This window comes from Urocampus carinirostris, chromosome 3 (assembly GCF_059441175.1).
Source record: "Urocampus carinirostris isolate Australia breed hairy pipefish chromosome 3, RoL_Ucar_1.0, whole genome shotgun sequence".
NCBI lineage: Eukaryota > Metazoa > Chordata > Actinopteri > Syngnathiformes > Syngnathidae > Urocampus > Urocampus carinirostris.
This window is the reverse complement of record NC_142351.1, coordinates 48,673,282-48,689,531: the sequence shown is the minus strand read 5'-3', so window position 1 is coordinate 48,689,531 and position 16,250 is coordinate 48,673,282. Positions and strand designations below refer to the sequence as shown.

At 38.0% G+C, this 16,250-nt stretch overlaps 1 protein-coding gene across 1 annotated transcript; it reads right to left on the bottom strand.

Annotated features, from left to right (window-relative positions):
- Window positions 1-465: 465 nt before the first annotated feature.
- Window positions 466-15,938, bottom strand: prkx (protein kinase X-linked). Its single transcript, XM_088332168.1, has 8 exons — window positions 15,435-15,938; window positions 9,622-9,790; window positions 8,233-8,496; window positions 7,408-7,527; window positions 6,927-7,022; window positions 5,505-5,562; window positions 5,245-5,322; window positions 466-2,399 (listed from the first exon to the last, which is right to left on the bottom strand). Exons 1-8 carry the CDS (start codon window positions 15,571-15,573, stop codon window positions 2,274-2,276), a joined length of 1,050 nt encoding a protein of 349 aa, XP_088188294.1. The 5' UTR covers window positions 15,574-15,938; the 3' UTR covers window positions 466-2,273.
- Between the last annotated feature and the right edge of the window lie 312 nt (window positions 15,939-16,250).

Here is a 16,250-nt window from a genome sequence, read left to right as displayed (position 1 = left end):
AAAAGATTTTATTATTATTGATAATATATCAATAAAAATTAAATAAATTAAGGGCCATTTGGGAGCTGAAAGTGCCAACTCCTAGTGAGCCGAGCCAAAAAAAGCCTGCTTTCTATATAGAGCTGTCCTTTTGGGTCTGACTAAGGGGGCGGGGACACTTTACATGACATAACATGTGAATTTCCCTGCGGGAATGAATAAAGTATAACGAGCCACCAGAGCGGGTGTGTCAGTGTCATTTTACGCACTTTTTAAAATAGAAAAAATCTTCATTTATGGCGTGGTCAGACCACCTAGAAACAAATTCAAGAATTTTAAAGCACTTCACCCAAAATTCAAGCATTTTCCTGACCTTGAAAATACATCAAAAGGTAAGCATCTTCAAGGATTTCAAGCCCCCGTACAAACCCTGTATTTATATTTTGATGACACTGGCAAATGACACATAAAACAGACCAGAACAAATTTAAACCGCCAAAATGTCATTTTATTCACATCACGGGAAGAACAGGACAAATTCCAAGTGAAATTCACTAAGTATGTAGCAAAAACCAAGGCACCCGTTTGCTGCCTTCTGTAAACAATAAGAAAATTGCATTATCCCTTAATACTTGCTTCTGGCCAAGAAGTCACAGGGTTCGGAGGTCACAGAGTATGATGCGGTGAAATATAAAACGCTTAAAAAAAGTTGAAAATAACAGTCTTGTTGTTGTTCATGTTTAGGCTCAGAAAGATGATAGAAAAACTCAGGATGCGAGTATAAAAACCATGTTTTGTGGTACGACGGTTACAATAAGACGGGTTAAAGGGGTATAACATGCTTACTGATACCGGGACAGTGGACCCAGACTCTTCCCTACAGAAAAACGACCACATTTGACCATCTATACCAAATAAATGTGAATATCTCATTCTCCTCCAATAAGTGATTACAATGACCCTTGAGAACAGTTTTAACTATAAATATACCGACAACTATGAGCAGTCATGTCATTTAACGTTGGATTTAGGGGGAAATAAGCTTCTTTCTTAAAGGATAAATATCAAAAAGTTGCCTATTTACAGTATAAGTTTAAACGAAATATCAGATATGATCATTTTCCTGCTTTGACTCATTGTTCATTTCCTTATTTTTGTCATCCAATTGCACTCTCTCCTCTCTTGCCCTGTGCTTAATGTGCTGCTGCAGTTAAACACCCCCCCACCCAAGCACAATATTAGCAGGACTACAGAGGGAAAACCATGTTAATAGACCAATTAACCAAAAGCCAATGAGGACATCAAAAGCGTGCATGCGAGCGCACTATGGTGTTTGCGATCCTTATCTTAAAGCTATTATGATTAACTTGACATTTATATTTCAAAACAGTATTCTATTTTTGAATCATACACATTTATGAGACCCTGGCGGGACTGATTCAACCCTTGTGCCCAGCCAGAGACTCCCTATGTTAACACTTTTGCATTTGTTTGTTTTTAATGAGCGATGGGTCATTTGGAAAGTTAATGTTGAATTGAAACATTAGCCTGACTCGATGCAAAATCTAAAACTGCATCCTTTTAATTTGCATAAGTAGACTTGATGGTTCACACACAAAGGGTAACTATTTGTTACCACAATAGTGTGAACAGCTTTTTGTGATTAAATGAACCCTCATTTGGTGTTAGGATCTCTGGTGACCCCTTTCATGGTTATTAAATGTAATAACTAATTTGTCTCATGGGCCATATCCCAGTTTGTGTAACAGAAAACTGCCCCCCCAAAATAGTATATTTTACAAATAACAGGATATATGACGGGGGGCAAGGCAGCTGGGTTTTTAGTGCTCAGACCCGTGGTACGGAGGTCCAGGGTTCAATTCAAACTACCGCAGCCTCCCCGTGCATAATTTGCATGTACTCCCTGTGCCTGCGTAGGTTTCCTCTGGGCATTCCAGTTCCTCCACATCCAAAAACATGCATGGAAGTTTAATTGGCCAGTCAAAATTGTCTCGAAGTATGAATGAATGAGTTAATTGTACAGCAACCAGTTCAGTGTCTCCCATGCCCACTGCACAGAGTGGGATGGTGGATAGGCTCCAGCACCCAGGCGACTCTACTGAGGACAGGCGGTGCCAAAAATAAATGGATATATACGACCGTCCCCCCAACACCCCCCAAAAAAAAGAGTAAATCAATTAATTTGCTTAAGAATGAATAAGTGGGGGTCCACTGTATTAGCTGTATGTGTGTTCTCTATAAAGACTTTTTTTTTTCCATTGACCAAAAAAAATCTAAAAGTTTTTAAATATTTCCAAGTCCCTTGGTGGTACACAAGGGTCTTTTTTCCATTCCTCGTTGGGGTAAACTTCAAAGTTTGTGGTGTCGCCTTCGTGGGAAACCTTGGGAACGATTGGAGGCTGTGGATTTGAGCAAAAAGGTTACGGTTAGAAGTGAGCGTTTCATTCATGAAGTTAATTCACTTTGTATTTTAGGTTACAGTGTGTAATAATTCACCACCAGGGGTTGTAGCTTGGAATGGTTCGCAAGCGTGTGCATTAGAAGAAGACACTATGAAAGCCCGAAGGATACCACTTTGCCAAAATAGGAAGGCTACTTCCAATATTATACCTGTCAACCCATATTTTAATCATTTCAAGTTGCGTACACCATATAACAATTATTGTACAAGGAATTGCAACCATTGATATGGGAATCTGAGATTGACAGGTATTATATTTCTCTGCGTGAGCGAGGATGAATTTCAGCAACGGGTAGGACATGAAAGCTGATATTAACCCCCACAAGCGTCACCAAAAGACTGAGAAAGCTGAATACACAGAGAAGGGCTGGAAAAACAAATAACTGGAGTTTGTCAGGGCTAGCGTAAGGGGATAACTTTAGCTTAAAGAGGGAGAAGCTACTAAAAAGTTGAGTAAAATATTGTCGTGACCCGAATGACAGAACTCTGCTACATTGGCTTGCATGACCATACGTGGAAGACAAGTGACACTAAAGGACAAAGCAGGCTAAAAATAACAAGAGAGGCGAGTCATGGCCTGCAGCCAAGTAGCTAGAGAGCATGGGGGAAAAAAAGTCAAAGATGAAAAGCGCCAGACGCCCGAGTTTCAGGACTCTGACCATCACGTGCATGTGTAGTAGGTAAGAGGCCGCTAAGAGCTAAACGCACCAGAGGGACCACATCTCATTTGATTGTGATTTGTCCGTTTTATTCCCTTTTTTCTGCCCATAATAATGGGTCCCAAGAAAGTTAATGGGAAGGGGAAAGAAAAGTAGAAAACAACAATTGAGTTGAAGAAGGAAATTATTGAAAAATTTAAAAAATGTCTGCCATCGAAGCGCTACTGGAAGATACAGTAAATTGTTTCAAAATTTTATAGTTTTAGCTTTTTACCAGTAAGTTAATCTTTATTATCTACTATGTATTTAGTTAAATATCATTGTTTAGGTATGAATTTATTCAAGCAGTTGTAAGCAGTTTTGGTGGCTTATATGCGATGTAGGCTTATATGCCAGTGTATACGGTACTTCAAAACCTCTTTGGTTTTGCTGGTTATTTAGTTTTTGAAAAAAGGCGAATATATTTTAATATTTATGCTTTAAACTGCACAATCCCTTCATTCCATATATATGAGAAGTGGATTTTTTTTCTTTCATTTGGGTCGCGACTTGTAATTAGGGTACCATGGTGCGTCCTAAAGTCAAACCAGTTAATGACCAATTATTTAGATGCTAGTAATGTTAAGGTAATAAAACATAAATAAAACGATTGGTTTAACTTTTAGGTGCACTTCTGTTATCTGTAATTTAGACAGTAGCAGTGTGAACCTATTTTGAGAGCAAGATTATTTGAGACGTTACAAATGCTGCAAATTAATAGATCCGACAGAGAGTGCTAAGCCACGCCGACCATAGTTACAGTATCCACACGCGGAACAACTAGGGCGGCCGAAACAACAGCCAGCGACTCTTTAGTAGCTTTTCCTGAATGCATAGCCGTATCATTTCTTTCCTATTATGTAAACTTATATTACAGACAGCAGAAAAGGGTCTCAATTGTTATATACTAAGTTATATTTATGGCATCAAGGTGTCCAATGATGCAAATAACCTTGTAATGTTGGCGATCTATGAGGAAGTAGCCAGCCCCGTACCAACTTCGCATAGAAATTGATTCGGATTTGTCAGCTCTGATGGACCCTTACTGCAAATGGAAAGCAGGGTGGGTACATTGTATTGTTTTCTCTTCTAAAAGACCTTTATGAGTTTTAAATAAGTGACCTCACTCTTATTTCTATCTAATGCCATAAAAGAAGCAAAGTTTTCTAGGCTGTCTTTGCAGATAACTTTATAAGTTCATAACCTATAACGGAATGAACCCTTTCCGGAAGTTTTTAAGGTGTATCCAGGTTTCTATTTTATGGTAACATACCGAATTAATGTGGCAGGAAGGAGCTACACATTATGCTGCGAGGCTGCAGCGTAAACTTTAATCAAAATAAAACACAAATAATTTTGTTTCTGTTCCCATCAATCATCTTCACGTAGAGCATGCCTAATATACAGTTCAAATTAGTTTTTGGCTAAGGAAAGGGGCGAACCTCCCCCTACCAATCGCTCCGGACACATCGTCCAAGCATTTTTGATACAAAATGCTCTACTTACAAATAGATAGATAGATAGATAGATACTTTGTTCATCCCCGAAGGGAAATTCACATTTCCAGCAGCATCCCTGAGCTGAGAACAAACAATCGAGAACAATCGAAAATAACACGGGAGCTGCTGGAGTGGCTGCCATTCGTGACGGCGCCGGAAGAAATGATTCAATTTGAATCATGTACAAACAAACAAACAAAATATTATTGCATATGGTAGCAGTTCTTTTTTCGAGCAAAATATAGAGTGGTTTTCGAGTGCCCTCTTGGAAAAAAATGAAAATCATGGAACTTCAATGGACGCTCAGATGCCAATTTAAATGTTACGGGTTACAAAGCTACTCCCAGAATGAACACTGCGTGTGGATCGTGTGAATCACATGTGATACAAAGATGGACGACCTAAATTAGCAGCCACGGGATGTCATCATCCTCACGTTCTGACTGACTGAGAACAAGCGCTGTCGAATCGATTTATTGATATACGTTCATTTGTTAAAGATAATGTTGGCCTGTTGATTTTTGGACTTTAAAAGACTCCCTATGTTCCATAGGCAATTAGTTACAAGGTTAGGAAAAATACTTACCCTCAGTTTTCTCAACGGAACAGTTTCCCAATCAATGGCTTTAAACCATCTGTGTTTTTTCACATCATCTGCTCCATTCTGAAGAAATGGAAAAAAAGGTTGGACTTTGAATACAAACATTTTACAAACTTTATTTAAAAAAAAAAAAATTATGAACCATAGTAAATATTATGTGATATGAACATGTCTTAATTTACAATATCAACATGGATTAGTTTACAGTTGCTAAATGAAAAGAAAAAAGGTACATTGCAACTCACTTTCATGTTGCCCAGCCGTCTTGCTCGGTCAATTACCAGAAACTTCTTTATTAGGTCTCTATGGAAAACAAACATCTTGTTAGTGTTTGAATCTTTCCTCAAAGCGCCCCCTCGTGGCTAATTTCACACAGTGAAAAACAGTACTGTACCCACAATCAAAAACAATCTGCAAAAAAATAAATCAACGTTTCGATTTTAGATGATTTGACTTTTTCAAAAATATTTATTGAGCATTTTAAAAGATTCATGTGGGTCTTTGTTGAATTAGCGGACAACAGCAAGTATTTTTCAAAGTGCAGGGTGGCATTAGCTCCGGAGGTAATGCGCTCGTCTTGAGGTCGCAGGCTCGATTCCCGGCTCCTCCGTGTTATATGTCGAAGTATCTTTGGGCAAGACACTGAATCCCTAATGCCCCCAATAAGCAGGTAGGCGCCTTGCATGGCTGACTCCCTATTGGTGTGTGAGTGTGTGTGTGAATGGGTAAGTTGTAAAGTGCTTTGGGAGGGCTTCATTGACTTGAAAAGCGCTATATAAATGCAGACCATTTACCATTTTAATGGCCAAATTCCAGAACTTTTTAAGAACTTTCAAAGCCAATTCTCTAATTCATCCAGTACAATTAATGAAGGAATCAAGTGTTTGGCAAAGCTACAAATACATCTGCAATTTACTGTACATTTGCAATTTTAATTTTGCATGTTCATTTATCAAGACATATCTTGAGTATATAGGTGTTGGATAAAAATGACAGCGCTTACATTTTCAGGTGCTGTAAATTCTTCCGATTACAATTTAGCACTGGTAAACGCTACCTTAATATAGCCCATAATAAATGTCCTAATTGATGCGTAATCTTTCGTATAGTGCCCCGTTTAGGTGTTGCATGCACCTGTGCTCTTGGGCGTGACCCAAAGGGGGCGATGAAGTTTCATAGAACAATGCCATTCAAACAAAACGCCAGCTGCCGTTAATCTCAAGAGAAATACAATTAAAAGCTAAACACCAGAGAGCAGTGTCGGTGACGTTTTTAAGCAGACTTATTGGAAAACATGGCAAAAATGTCAAACATTTACAAACACTTCACCAGAAATTCAAGCATTTTTTAATCCTTGAAACACACATTAAAATTCAAGGATTTCAAGCTACAAACCCTGAAAGTGGCTCTTTGCAGAAAGAGTTTGGGAACAACTGCTACAATATGATTCGTTTTGTTAGTATAGCTTGTAAGCGTTCAAAATTAAGAAAAAGTTGGAATGTTTAAAATATAGTCCAAATGCTAACCCAAAACAGTGAAAAAAGAAGAGTATATAAGTACTTGAAGAATGCGCTGACTGAGGCTGCGATCATGAATTTTAGCCAGGAGATAACAGCAGAGAGACGAAAAATTCCGAGTTGCGGACGCCACCTTTAATGAACACTTACTTAACATAGAAATCCAGATGGCGTGGGAAATCCAGTTTTCCTGCCAGGATCTTTTGGTAAATTCCAAATGGATTGTCATCAAAAAAGGGTGGGTGCCTGTTGGAAGAAGGAATGATTTAACTTTATATAACTTAATTTTTGGGATAGAAGCACGATGAATTGTAATGCAATTCCATCGGCTTTTATAATAATTATTGTGTTGACCATTTATAGAAAAGCATTTAATGGGTTTACCAACAAATGAGCAAGGACCTGTTTACAACAATAAAACAAAAACCTTTTAAATTTAAATGAAATCTAAAAATTGCTAATGTGGTGCTAAAGATTGATCCCAAAATTACCCTAAAGGGTGTTTCAAGAAAAGGTTTCCTTTTCTACTTGGGTACGGCTTTAGTTTTTTTTGTTTCGAGACTAATTATTTTGCTTCTGACATTCAGGGACTCGAAAATGAAATTTGTTGTGTGTGTCCGGCAGTACGCACCCTGCCAACATTTCAAAAATGAGAATGCCAAGAGCCCACCAATCCACAGCACGACAATGACCTTTGCTCTGGATAACCTCTGGAGCAAGATATTCTGGTGTGCCACAGAGAGTCCAGGTTCTGCTCCGGAAGAGAAAGACAAAGTGAATTCAGACTACAAACATTGTCATTTCATTCACTTACTAATCAAAGAGAGTTCAATGCAAGGGTATATATGGTTTTTTTTTCACAACTTTGTCTGTTCGTTTAGGGTTGTGATGGCCCTGGGGGAGAAGCTGTGCCTTGTCCTAGTTTTGAGAGGCCCTGTTGCGCCTACCAGAGGGCATCAGGTCAAAAAGGTGGTGGCCGGGTTGGAAATTGTCTTTTCTTATGTTAATGGCTCTGCTACAAGCCGGCAGTGTCTTCTAGACTGGGCAGGGAGCAGGCAATGATCTCCTGGACTGTGTTGATCACTCTCTGTATGTTTGAGGAGCTATTCTCTGTGCGTGTCTATATTATACTCCTTTATTCAAGAAATGGATACCCAAACTTGATAGTGAGTGCAAGTAGTTTTATTAATGTGTGCAATGCAATAAGCTACCAAGAGGTTTGGGGTACATATCTATATGTACCACAAAAAAAAAATTGAATTGAGCTGGATGGATGGATGGATGGATGGATGGATGGATGGCTATAGATTAGGATAAGATGAGAAATGAGAGGGAATACATTCATTAGTATGGTAGTGCAGTATAGTACATATTTGAAAGTATCAATCTTAAAATATATATATATATATATATATATATATATATCTGAAACAAAACCCATGGATAATGATTTTACCTGTCTGAAAGCTTCTTTGCAAAGCCAAAGTCTGTCAGGCGGATGTGGCCTTCCCTGTCCAGCAGGATGTTTTCAGGCTTCAGGTCCCGGTAAACAATGTCTTTGGCGTGGAGGTATTCGATGGCGCAGACGATCTCGGAGGCATAGAAAAGACCCGTTGCGTTACTGAAGCGACCGCGGCTGCGAAGGTAACTGAATAGCTCGCCGCCGGGGACGTAGTCCATCAACATATACAGGAAGCATTCATCATGGTGTGTCCAAAACCTGACATGGGGAAAAACAAATAATATACATCACTGATTTCTAAACTCTAATAAACCAAATTAAAATCTAAGTTGAACTGACAGAAATTTGATAAATGTTATCATAAAATAATGAGCTTTCTTTAATTTACTCAGGATTCCTCAATATGAGATCTGGGTTCCTTCAACATCCAGATAATAAATGGCAACATGAGGTCACACAAGTTAACTAGTAATCCTGTGAAAGAGCAGTTAACTGGTTTGACAACAACTTCACAATGCCAAAATAGTGAATAGTACCCTCATGTAGGTTTTAGATCAGGGGATGGTGTGTTAATAGTCTGTAGTTTGCAATAATCTGTGGTCTGTGCAGCTCTTTGAGACTGTTTTTGCTATACAAATAAACATCACTTGACTTAAAATTGCATTAATAATACAAAATGCACAAAAAAAAAAATTGTATTTCTAAATATGGATCAATTTTAGTAATTGTGTCAGTTGTAAGATTTTTGAGAAACGGTTTGGTAGTTTTCTTTCTTTTGTATGTTTTACGTTAGACTCTCTCTGCTTGTGTCGAAAGAGTTGTAATAGAATTATTTATTAATTTTCTATACATTCCGCAATGCAAGTTTGCAATGTAGTTATTACATTTAAAAAAGAAAAATATTTGTGCTGTATTTATGGTAATTATATACTAACTCAAAGAGGGGTGGGTTCAATTATTTAATGATCATGACATTTCGAAGCAAAAATCTCAGTATTGATTGATGCTACCATGTATTTACTTGAATTGGATTGATACCAACATTTCCAGTATAACCCACCCCTGCTGTAAGCTGTCTAAGAAGAACACTATTCTATTTGTTTGGCTCAACTATAAACTAGCTCATCTTCCTTATGAACAACTGCTAAAATTTTCAAGGGCAAATGATACTGAGGCGTACTGAAATAGTTTACGCCAAGGAAAGTAGGGTAGAGATGTAGTAATTGATGAATTTTTCAGTCTAACTTCAGGTTGGACTTTGACTTTTGATAGTTAATTGATAACAGGTTGGGAAAAAAAAGCTAACTTCACTGCGCACTTGTACATTACTAGGATAGCGTTGAGTACTGTATATACAGAGGGAAGTGAGGAGAACAAACTCACAGTCGTATAAGGAAGGGATGATTGACCTCTTTTAGAACGGCCTTCTCATTGTGTACATGCTGCTCCTGCTTCAAGCGGATCACGTCAGGGATTCTCATCTGTTTCAGGGCAAAAAAGGTCCGGCTCTTCTTGTCCCTAACCAGGTATACCCGACCAAAGGTTCCCGTACCTGGTCAAAGAAGAAACAAATATGGTGATTTACAACCAACATCAAAATGTGAGATGGTCTTAGATTTTGCCTGTAATTTTAAAGCTCCAGTCAATCTCAAATGGACTACAGAGTTTTTTTCTTCGACTTGATAGAATAAAGGAACATATAAAAAAGGTTCCAAGGACATGCCTTTTCTTTTCTTTTTTCCAAGTTAATTTCCATTTATCTAAAAAATATTTATTTTAATGGATGATTTGGTTTCATAGTGGCATATGACCTGAGGTATGATGTCATATCTGGGAGTCTGGGTTGTAAGCCTTGCATGCTTTTCCAAATGTTATCAGGAACAAAGTCCTTGAAAAAAAATAAATAAAGCAACCTTTTTGAGCCAAGGCAAACATTTTTTCATTTAAAAAAAACTAAAAACATAACAAGCCACACTGTCGTTTGCAAACGTCAACAAAATTTCCAGGAAAAAATAAATAAAATTAAAAGCCTAAATTATCGTGTGTTGACAGTATATTAAGTTATCATGTGTTTTATTTTGGGTAATAATTCTGCTGCAGTTTGGGATTTTATTAGATTTTTAACCTATTTTTCAAGTGTTACTACATCCATTTTGTTTTTCCAGAAAAATAACAAATCATACTTAAAATTAGCAAAAATTTGCTTCCTATTGGAATTTATTTTATAACGTTCTATTATTTTTCTGCAGTTTTATTGAAGTAAAATAAGTAGTATACTTGAATCCTTCCTTTCATCTGTTTCTCTGACAAATAAGCTGCATTACATTTTAATTCCAACTTGTTTGACCAAAGCGAATATCACAATGACACATTGCCACCTCATCTCTTTTATTGTCAACCCCAGCGACAGCTCTTTGGAAATTGGGAGTATACTTCCTGTTTGCCGCATGATCACTGAAAGCCTTGCTCGTTGCGGCGTAAGATAACCATCTTTTATCTGTTGTTTTTTTTAGGAAAAATAAGAAAATCATTCCAAAGACATGCATTTCAGGTGGATTGGCCGGTCCAAATTGTCCCTAGGTGTGAATGAGCGAGCGAGTTGTCTGTCCCTGTGTGCCCTGCTATTGACTGGCAACCAGTTCAGGGTGTCCCCTGCCCACTGCCCGATGATTGCTGGGACGGGCTCCAGCACCCCCGCGACCCTACTGAGGATAAGCGTTGCAGCTAATGAGATGAGAAGAAAATCATTTAAATCAGCAACATTATGTGCAAGATTTTCACCTCAGCTATTTTTCAGCGCAATCTTAAGCAGCTTCATCAAATAAAATAAGTTATTAAATATACTGTGCTACCTCATGAGCAGATAATTAGTATATTTTACTAACAAATAATCCTCTGCTGATACAGATGAGTGTTTCAGTCACTCGACTGATCACTGGAGGAAAAAGATATTGAACAATGCCAATGCTCTTTTTGCTCCGATAAAAATGCGCAATTTCTTGCAGCACACTATAAAAGGAATTAGGGCACACTAATTGAAAAACACTGTTTCAGTGGATCCTTGATTGTATTTTGCATGAGGCGGGGGTCAGCAGCATGTGGCTCTTTGGTGCTCCCAAGTGGCTCCCTGGCGCTTTTTCAAAAATGTTTGATAATGGAAAATGATATCGTTTATGGAGGAGGAAAAACATGACACAACCATTGTTAACATTTTCCAATGAATATATACTAACGTGCAAAAATTTGGGGCACACTTTTATTTATCAAATGAGTTGTCTAATGTCAGTTCTCTTGCGCTTATCAATCTCTTCCTTTTGTTGGCCAGACTCAAATATGGATTTTTTGCCACTCTGCCTTACAGATGTTGCAAAAAAACATTTTCAGCCAATATAGTCATTTACCACATTATCAATGTATTACGTGTATTTCTGATTAGTTTCAGGCTATCGTCATTAGAAATACAGTGCTTTAAAATAAGGACGTTTCTAAGGGACCCCAAATTTATAACTGTAGTGTATATACTGTCTGTGTTGTCTTCCTTATAGGCCTTATACAAAGCTTATTTTTTTGCAGCTCCAAACATATATTATTTTTTTGGGGTCCAATAAGGTTTCCAACATTTTGGGTTGCCAACCCCTGGCATAAAGAGACGGCCACCGCTTTTAACTTGCATGTTTGGAATTAAATTCCAAGTCAAGGAGGGAACCGTGAATCCAAGGTTAATATCAAAGCAATTCTTTTATCCAGGGATCAGAATGGAGATTTTCATTTTCAGCTGAAATAGCCAGGGTCCAGGAATAAAACAGGGCCATATTCGATGGAGTTCACTTAGTTAAATTATTTAAAGAAATTAAATCTGCCCACGTGTGAAAATGCCAGTCTCTTGTCCATCTTTTCCATCAAGAAACGAGCGCGCATTGTTAGGTGAATATTGGTTGTGTTTGGTTAATGGAGTCAGATAACTAACAAACAATTTGGTAAACGGTACATTTTAATATTTAATTCCTAACAGGGGTGATGACGCTTCATAGGAAAATGCCGTGCAAACCAACACCAGCTACATCTAATCACAAGGGAGGAAGAAAGGAAATGGCTAAGAGAGGCCACCAGAGAGAAGTGTTGGTGTCATTTTTAAGCAGACTTTTTGAGGAACATGGCAACATTTTCAAGCATCGAGAAGCAATTCACCCAAAAATTCCAGCACTTTTCAATCTTTGAAAACCCAACCATAAAATTTGAACTTTTTCAAGGATTTCACGTGAACCGTACGAATATTGCCATTCACAACCACAAAAGCCATTTTGGGATTAAATGGAATTTATTAAAATATAAGATAGAAACATTTCTAGTAAAAGAGGGAGAATAACCTGCTAAAATCTAGAAAAGAGGAGTTAAAGATCATATGTAGTACAACGAGCAAAGATTTTAACTGCTTAACAACGGAAGAAAAAGAAGAATTGTCCATTTTACAGTTTCAACTAGATGAATTGTATCACCAAAAAGAAAAAAAGGGTCTTTGTCAGGTCACGTGCTAAGTGGCCTGAAAAGGTGGTGCAAAACTCTTTTTTTTTTCATTTTCATTTCTTCAGCCTTAAAAAACAAAGTTGTGAATAATATTCATCAACTCAATATTAACGTTACCATCACAGAGGTTCAACGGAAAAGTGCAAGTTATTGCTTAAACTTCCACGAAAAACTTCAAGTCTAAATATAATCGGGTGACAAACAAATATATAATAAATTCCCTCTAGACAAAAATGTTAAATGCAGTAGATCGAGAGATCTGTGACAAGCCAATTTTACCGCAGGAAGTGCATGAAATGATAATGTAACTCCAAAACAATAAAGCTCCTGTTTCAGATGGCCTATTGTCTGGATTCTACAAGTCTTCTGTATCAGAGTTAACTCCCTTTTTGCACAGTTTTTGCAGAGTATTACAAATTATGTCTCCCTATTACTCTTGCCCAAGGGATAGGTTTTGCTTCCCAAGCCTAACAAGGCTAGACTAGTCTTAGATAATTGACATCCAATTTGCTTAATCAATAATTATTATAGAAATATGGAGCTTTTGTTAGCAAAAGACATTAAAGTCAGTGCTCGAAGCCATCATGGATGAAACTCTGGGAGGATTTATGAGTAAAAGGCACGTTAATAACAACGTGAGATAAGTGCTGGATATTCTTGATTACCCAGATTTAATTGAGGGGGATGGGCTAGTGCTATTGTTGGATTTCTGCAAATCTTTTGATATTGTCGAGCATCCATTTATCGTAGAATCTCTTCATAAAATTGGTTTTTGCAGTTATTTTATGTCTGCTATAAAAAAATGAACCAAAATGGCAATAATTCAATTTAATTAACAGATGGTATGTCTCCCAGGTTCAGGGTCTATAGAGGTATTAGACAGGACCGCCCAGCTTCACCATTTGTTTTTGTTTTGGTGGCCCAGCTATTTGCTGATCACATCAGTTCTATTCCAAACATTGGCATCAATATCTTAGGTAAGAAGCTCTCAATCATTCAGCTTGCAGATGGCACAATGCTCTTTCTTAGAGATGAAAAACAAGTATCTTGTGCAGTAAAAACGATAAATAGGTTTTCCACGACTTCCGGTTTATGCATGAATCTCAGTAAATGTGAACTCAAGCCTAAGGAACGTTAGGTCACTTCTATCTTGAATATTTCTGTAGGATCTGAACTTGTCTACCTAGGGTTACAATAACAAAGGACCATTGAAAAAACTAAGAAGACAATAAACCAGTGGCCCTCGCGGGACATCTCTCAAAGGTAGAGTTCTCCTGTCTAAGACAGAAGATATTTCTCGCTTAAAGTTCGCCTCTTAAGCTCTGTCTTTGCACAGGAAACTGTTGGGCTAAATTGACAAGCTGCTTTGCAATTTTGTGTGGAAAAATAGAAATCACCACATCCCAAAGTCTGTTATTGCTAATGACTACACAAAGGGAGGTTTACAATTTCTTGATTTAGAAAGTTTACGTACGTCATTTAAAAAAACTGGGTCGTACAATCTGTCAATAACCCTTATCCTATATGGGAAAACATACACTTCCATATTTTGGCCAAACTGGGTGGCATACAATTCTTCGTGGCTTGTAATCACAAAATTGATCCACCGACAGGCTTGCATTGCTTGTGCTGGTTTAAGATCAGGTAATTGTTTAATTTTGTAATTGTAATCCTGTGCAGTCCTTTGAGACATTTTTTGTGATTAATGGCTATATAAATAAATGTGACTTGACTCGACTCTTGGTCTTTCATTTTCAAACACAATCTCCCCCCAGGATCTGCCCCTCCAGAGTGCATATTATAGAGCAGTTTACAAAAGATAAACATTTGACATGTATGTTTTGTTTCTGCTGCCCCCTCGGTGAAAACATTCTGGTCTGATATTTGTCATTTTAATGCTTATAAGATTGACTATCAGTTTGAATTATTTGGAAAATGTAATAACCATTTTTGTCAATCTTATAATCCATCAATCAGTCCATTTCCAGTGCCCCTTGTAGCTAAATTTTGCATTCATAAGTGCAAATTCACAGGCAGATTATTTTTTTCAATGTGAAATAGAACAATATATTTGTCCTCAAGCTTACCCCAAAACAAAAAGCCATTTAAACTAATAAAATTTCTCAAAATGTTGGTATTTTTATATAACTGGTGTTTTCCCCACTGGCATGTTTATTTATCTTTAACTGTATTTGTTTCTGGGTGGCATGGCAGCTGATGCCATCGGTTCAAATCCAGCTAACCAGCCTTCCTGTGCGGAGTTTGCATGTTTTCCATGTGCTTGTGTGGGTTTCCTTCGGGCACTCCAGTTTCCTCCCACATTTCCAAACCATACATGGCAGTTCAGATTGTCCCTGGGTGTGAATAAGCGAGTGAGTAGCAGTTTAGGGTGTCCCCTGCCTACAGCCCGAGGACAGACGGGATGGGATTAAGCAGATAATGGGTGGATGGATGGATGTATTTGTTTCGTTGTACCATTGGTTATGTTGCAAAGCGTTGCAATGCAATTCATGAATGGCAGTGTGTATGTTTTTTTTTTCAATAGAGAACAAAACAACAACCAGCACCCGGAAGTGCCAGAGACCTACTGTTTACTTACACAATTTTGAAAAGTCTTGAAGTAAACCCAACCGCAAATGTTTGTCGAGATGTTGCCGATGCGTGCAACTCACCTACTGTCGCGATGCTCATCAGGTCATCAATGCAAAATCGCTGGTGGTTGTCCGGCGCTTCACCCGAGGAACCGCCGCTATTTTCTTTGGGACAACAGTTCTCGTCACTTACTCCGATGTCGTCTTTTGAGGACGCCATGAGTCCCGTCTGTGGTCAATTATGTTGGGAAGAAAATGTCGAAGATTGAAACAAATACGCCATATCATATCCAAAAAGAGTGACACGGGAGAAAAATGTCAAACACGTTGTGACATTTTATCCGTGGTATAATGCAAGGGGACATCGGGGCCTCTTCAGTAAATAAGACAAAAGAAGTTGGAGACACGTAAAAGCGATAAATGGATGGCTACCTTAAAATTATCGAAAGTTTATAGCATAGTATACACATTTCTTAAAGGAGCGCATGTATAAAATTATAATAAGGGATTGCATCTTAAAAATATCCACCAGCGGCCAAGCCTACAACCCATTTCCTCATCTATTTTACGCCGATATTACGGGGGTGCGCATGCGCGTATTTGTTTTTCTTGTGTGTTCATTGGGACTGTTAACCAACTGACAAATACTTGTTTGCCATCTAGCGGCAACTATTTTGATTTTACCCCAGACTCCCAGAGGTCGTTCCGTACCACAGCCATCTTTTTAAAATTGATAATTGTATTGCAATTTTAACGCAAGGCTGTGAAGTTTTTACTCAGTCGAATCAGTATTTCTTATTTCTTTCCCGTCTTTTGGACAATCGAGCACAGCGTTCTCGTTTGCCGCTTGCAATGTTATGCCACTATTGTACTTTGATGGTGTAAAACAGGGGGGGA

What these genes read in the sequence shown, in the direction of transcription:
- prkx (XM_088332168.1), bottom strand. Translation starts at nt 15,573, where the DNA reads ATGGCGTCCTCAAAAGACGACATCGGAGTAAGTGACGAGAACTGTTGT. An exon ending in CATCTGGATTTCTATGTTAA is followed by an intron (nt 5,563 to 6,926) that starts GTAAGTGTTCAT and finishes TGTTTTCCATAG; the next exon opens with AGACCTAATAAAGAAGTTTC. An exon ending in GACGGCTGGGCAACATGAAA is followed by an intron (nt 5,323 to 5,504) that starts GTGAGTTGCAAT and finishes CCATTTCTTCAG; the next exon opens with AATGGAGCAGATGATGTGAA.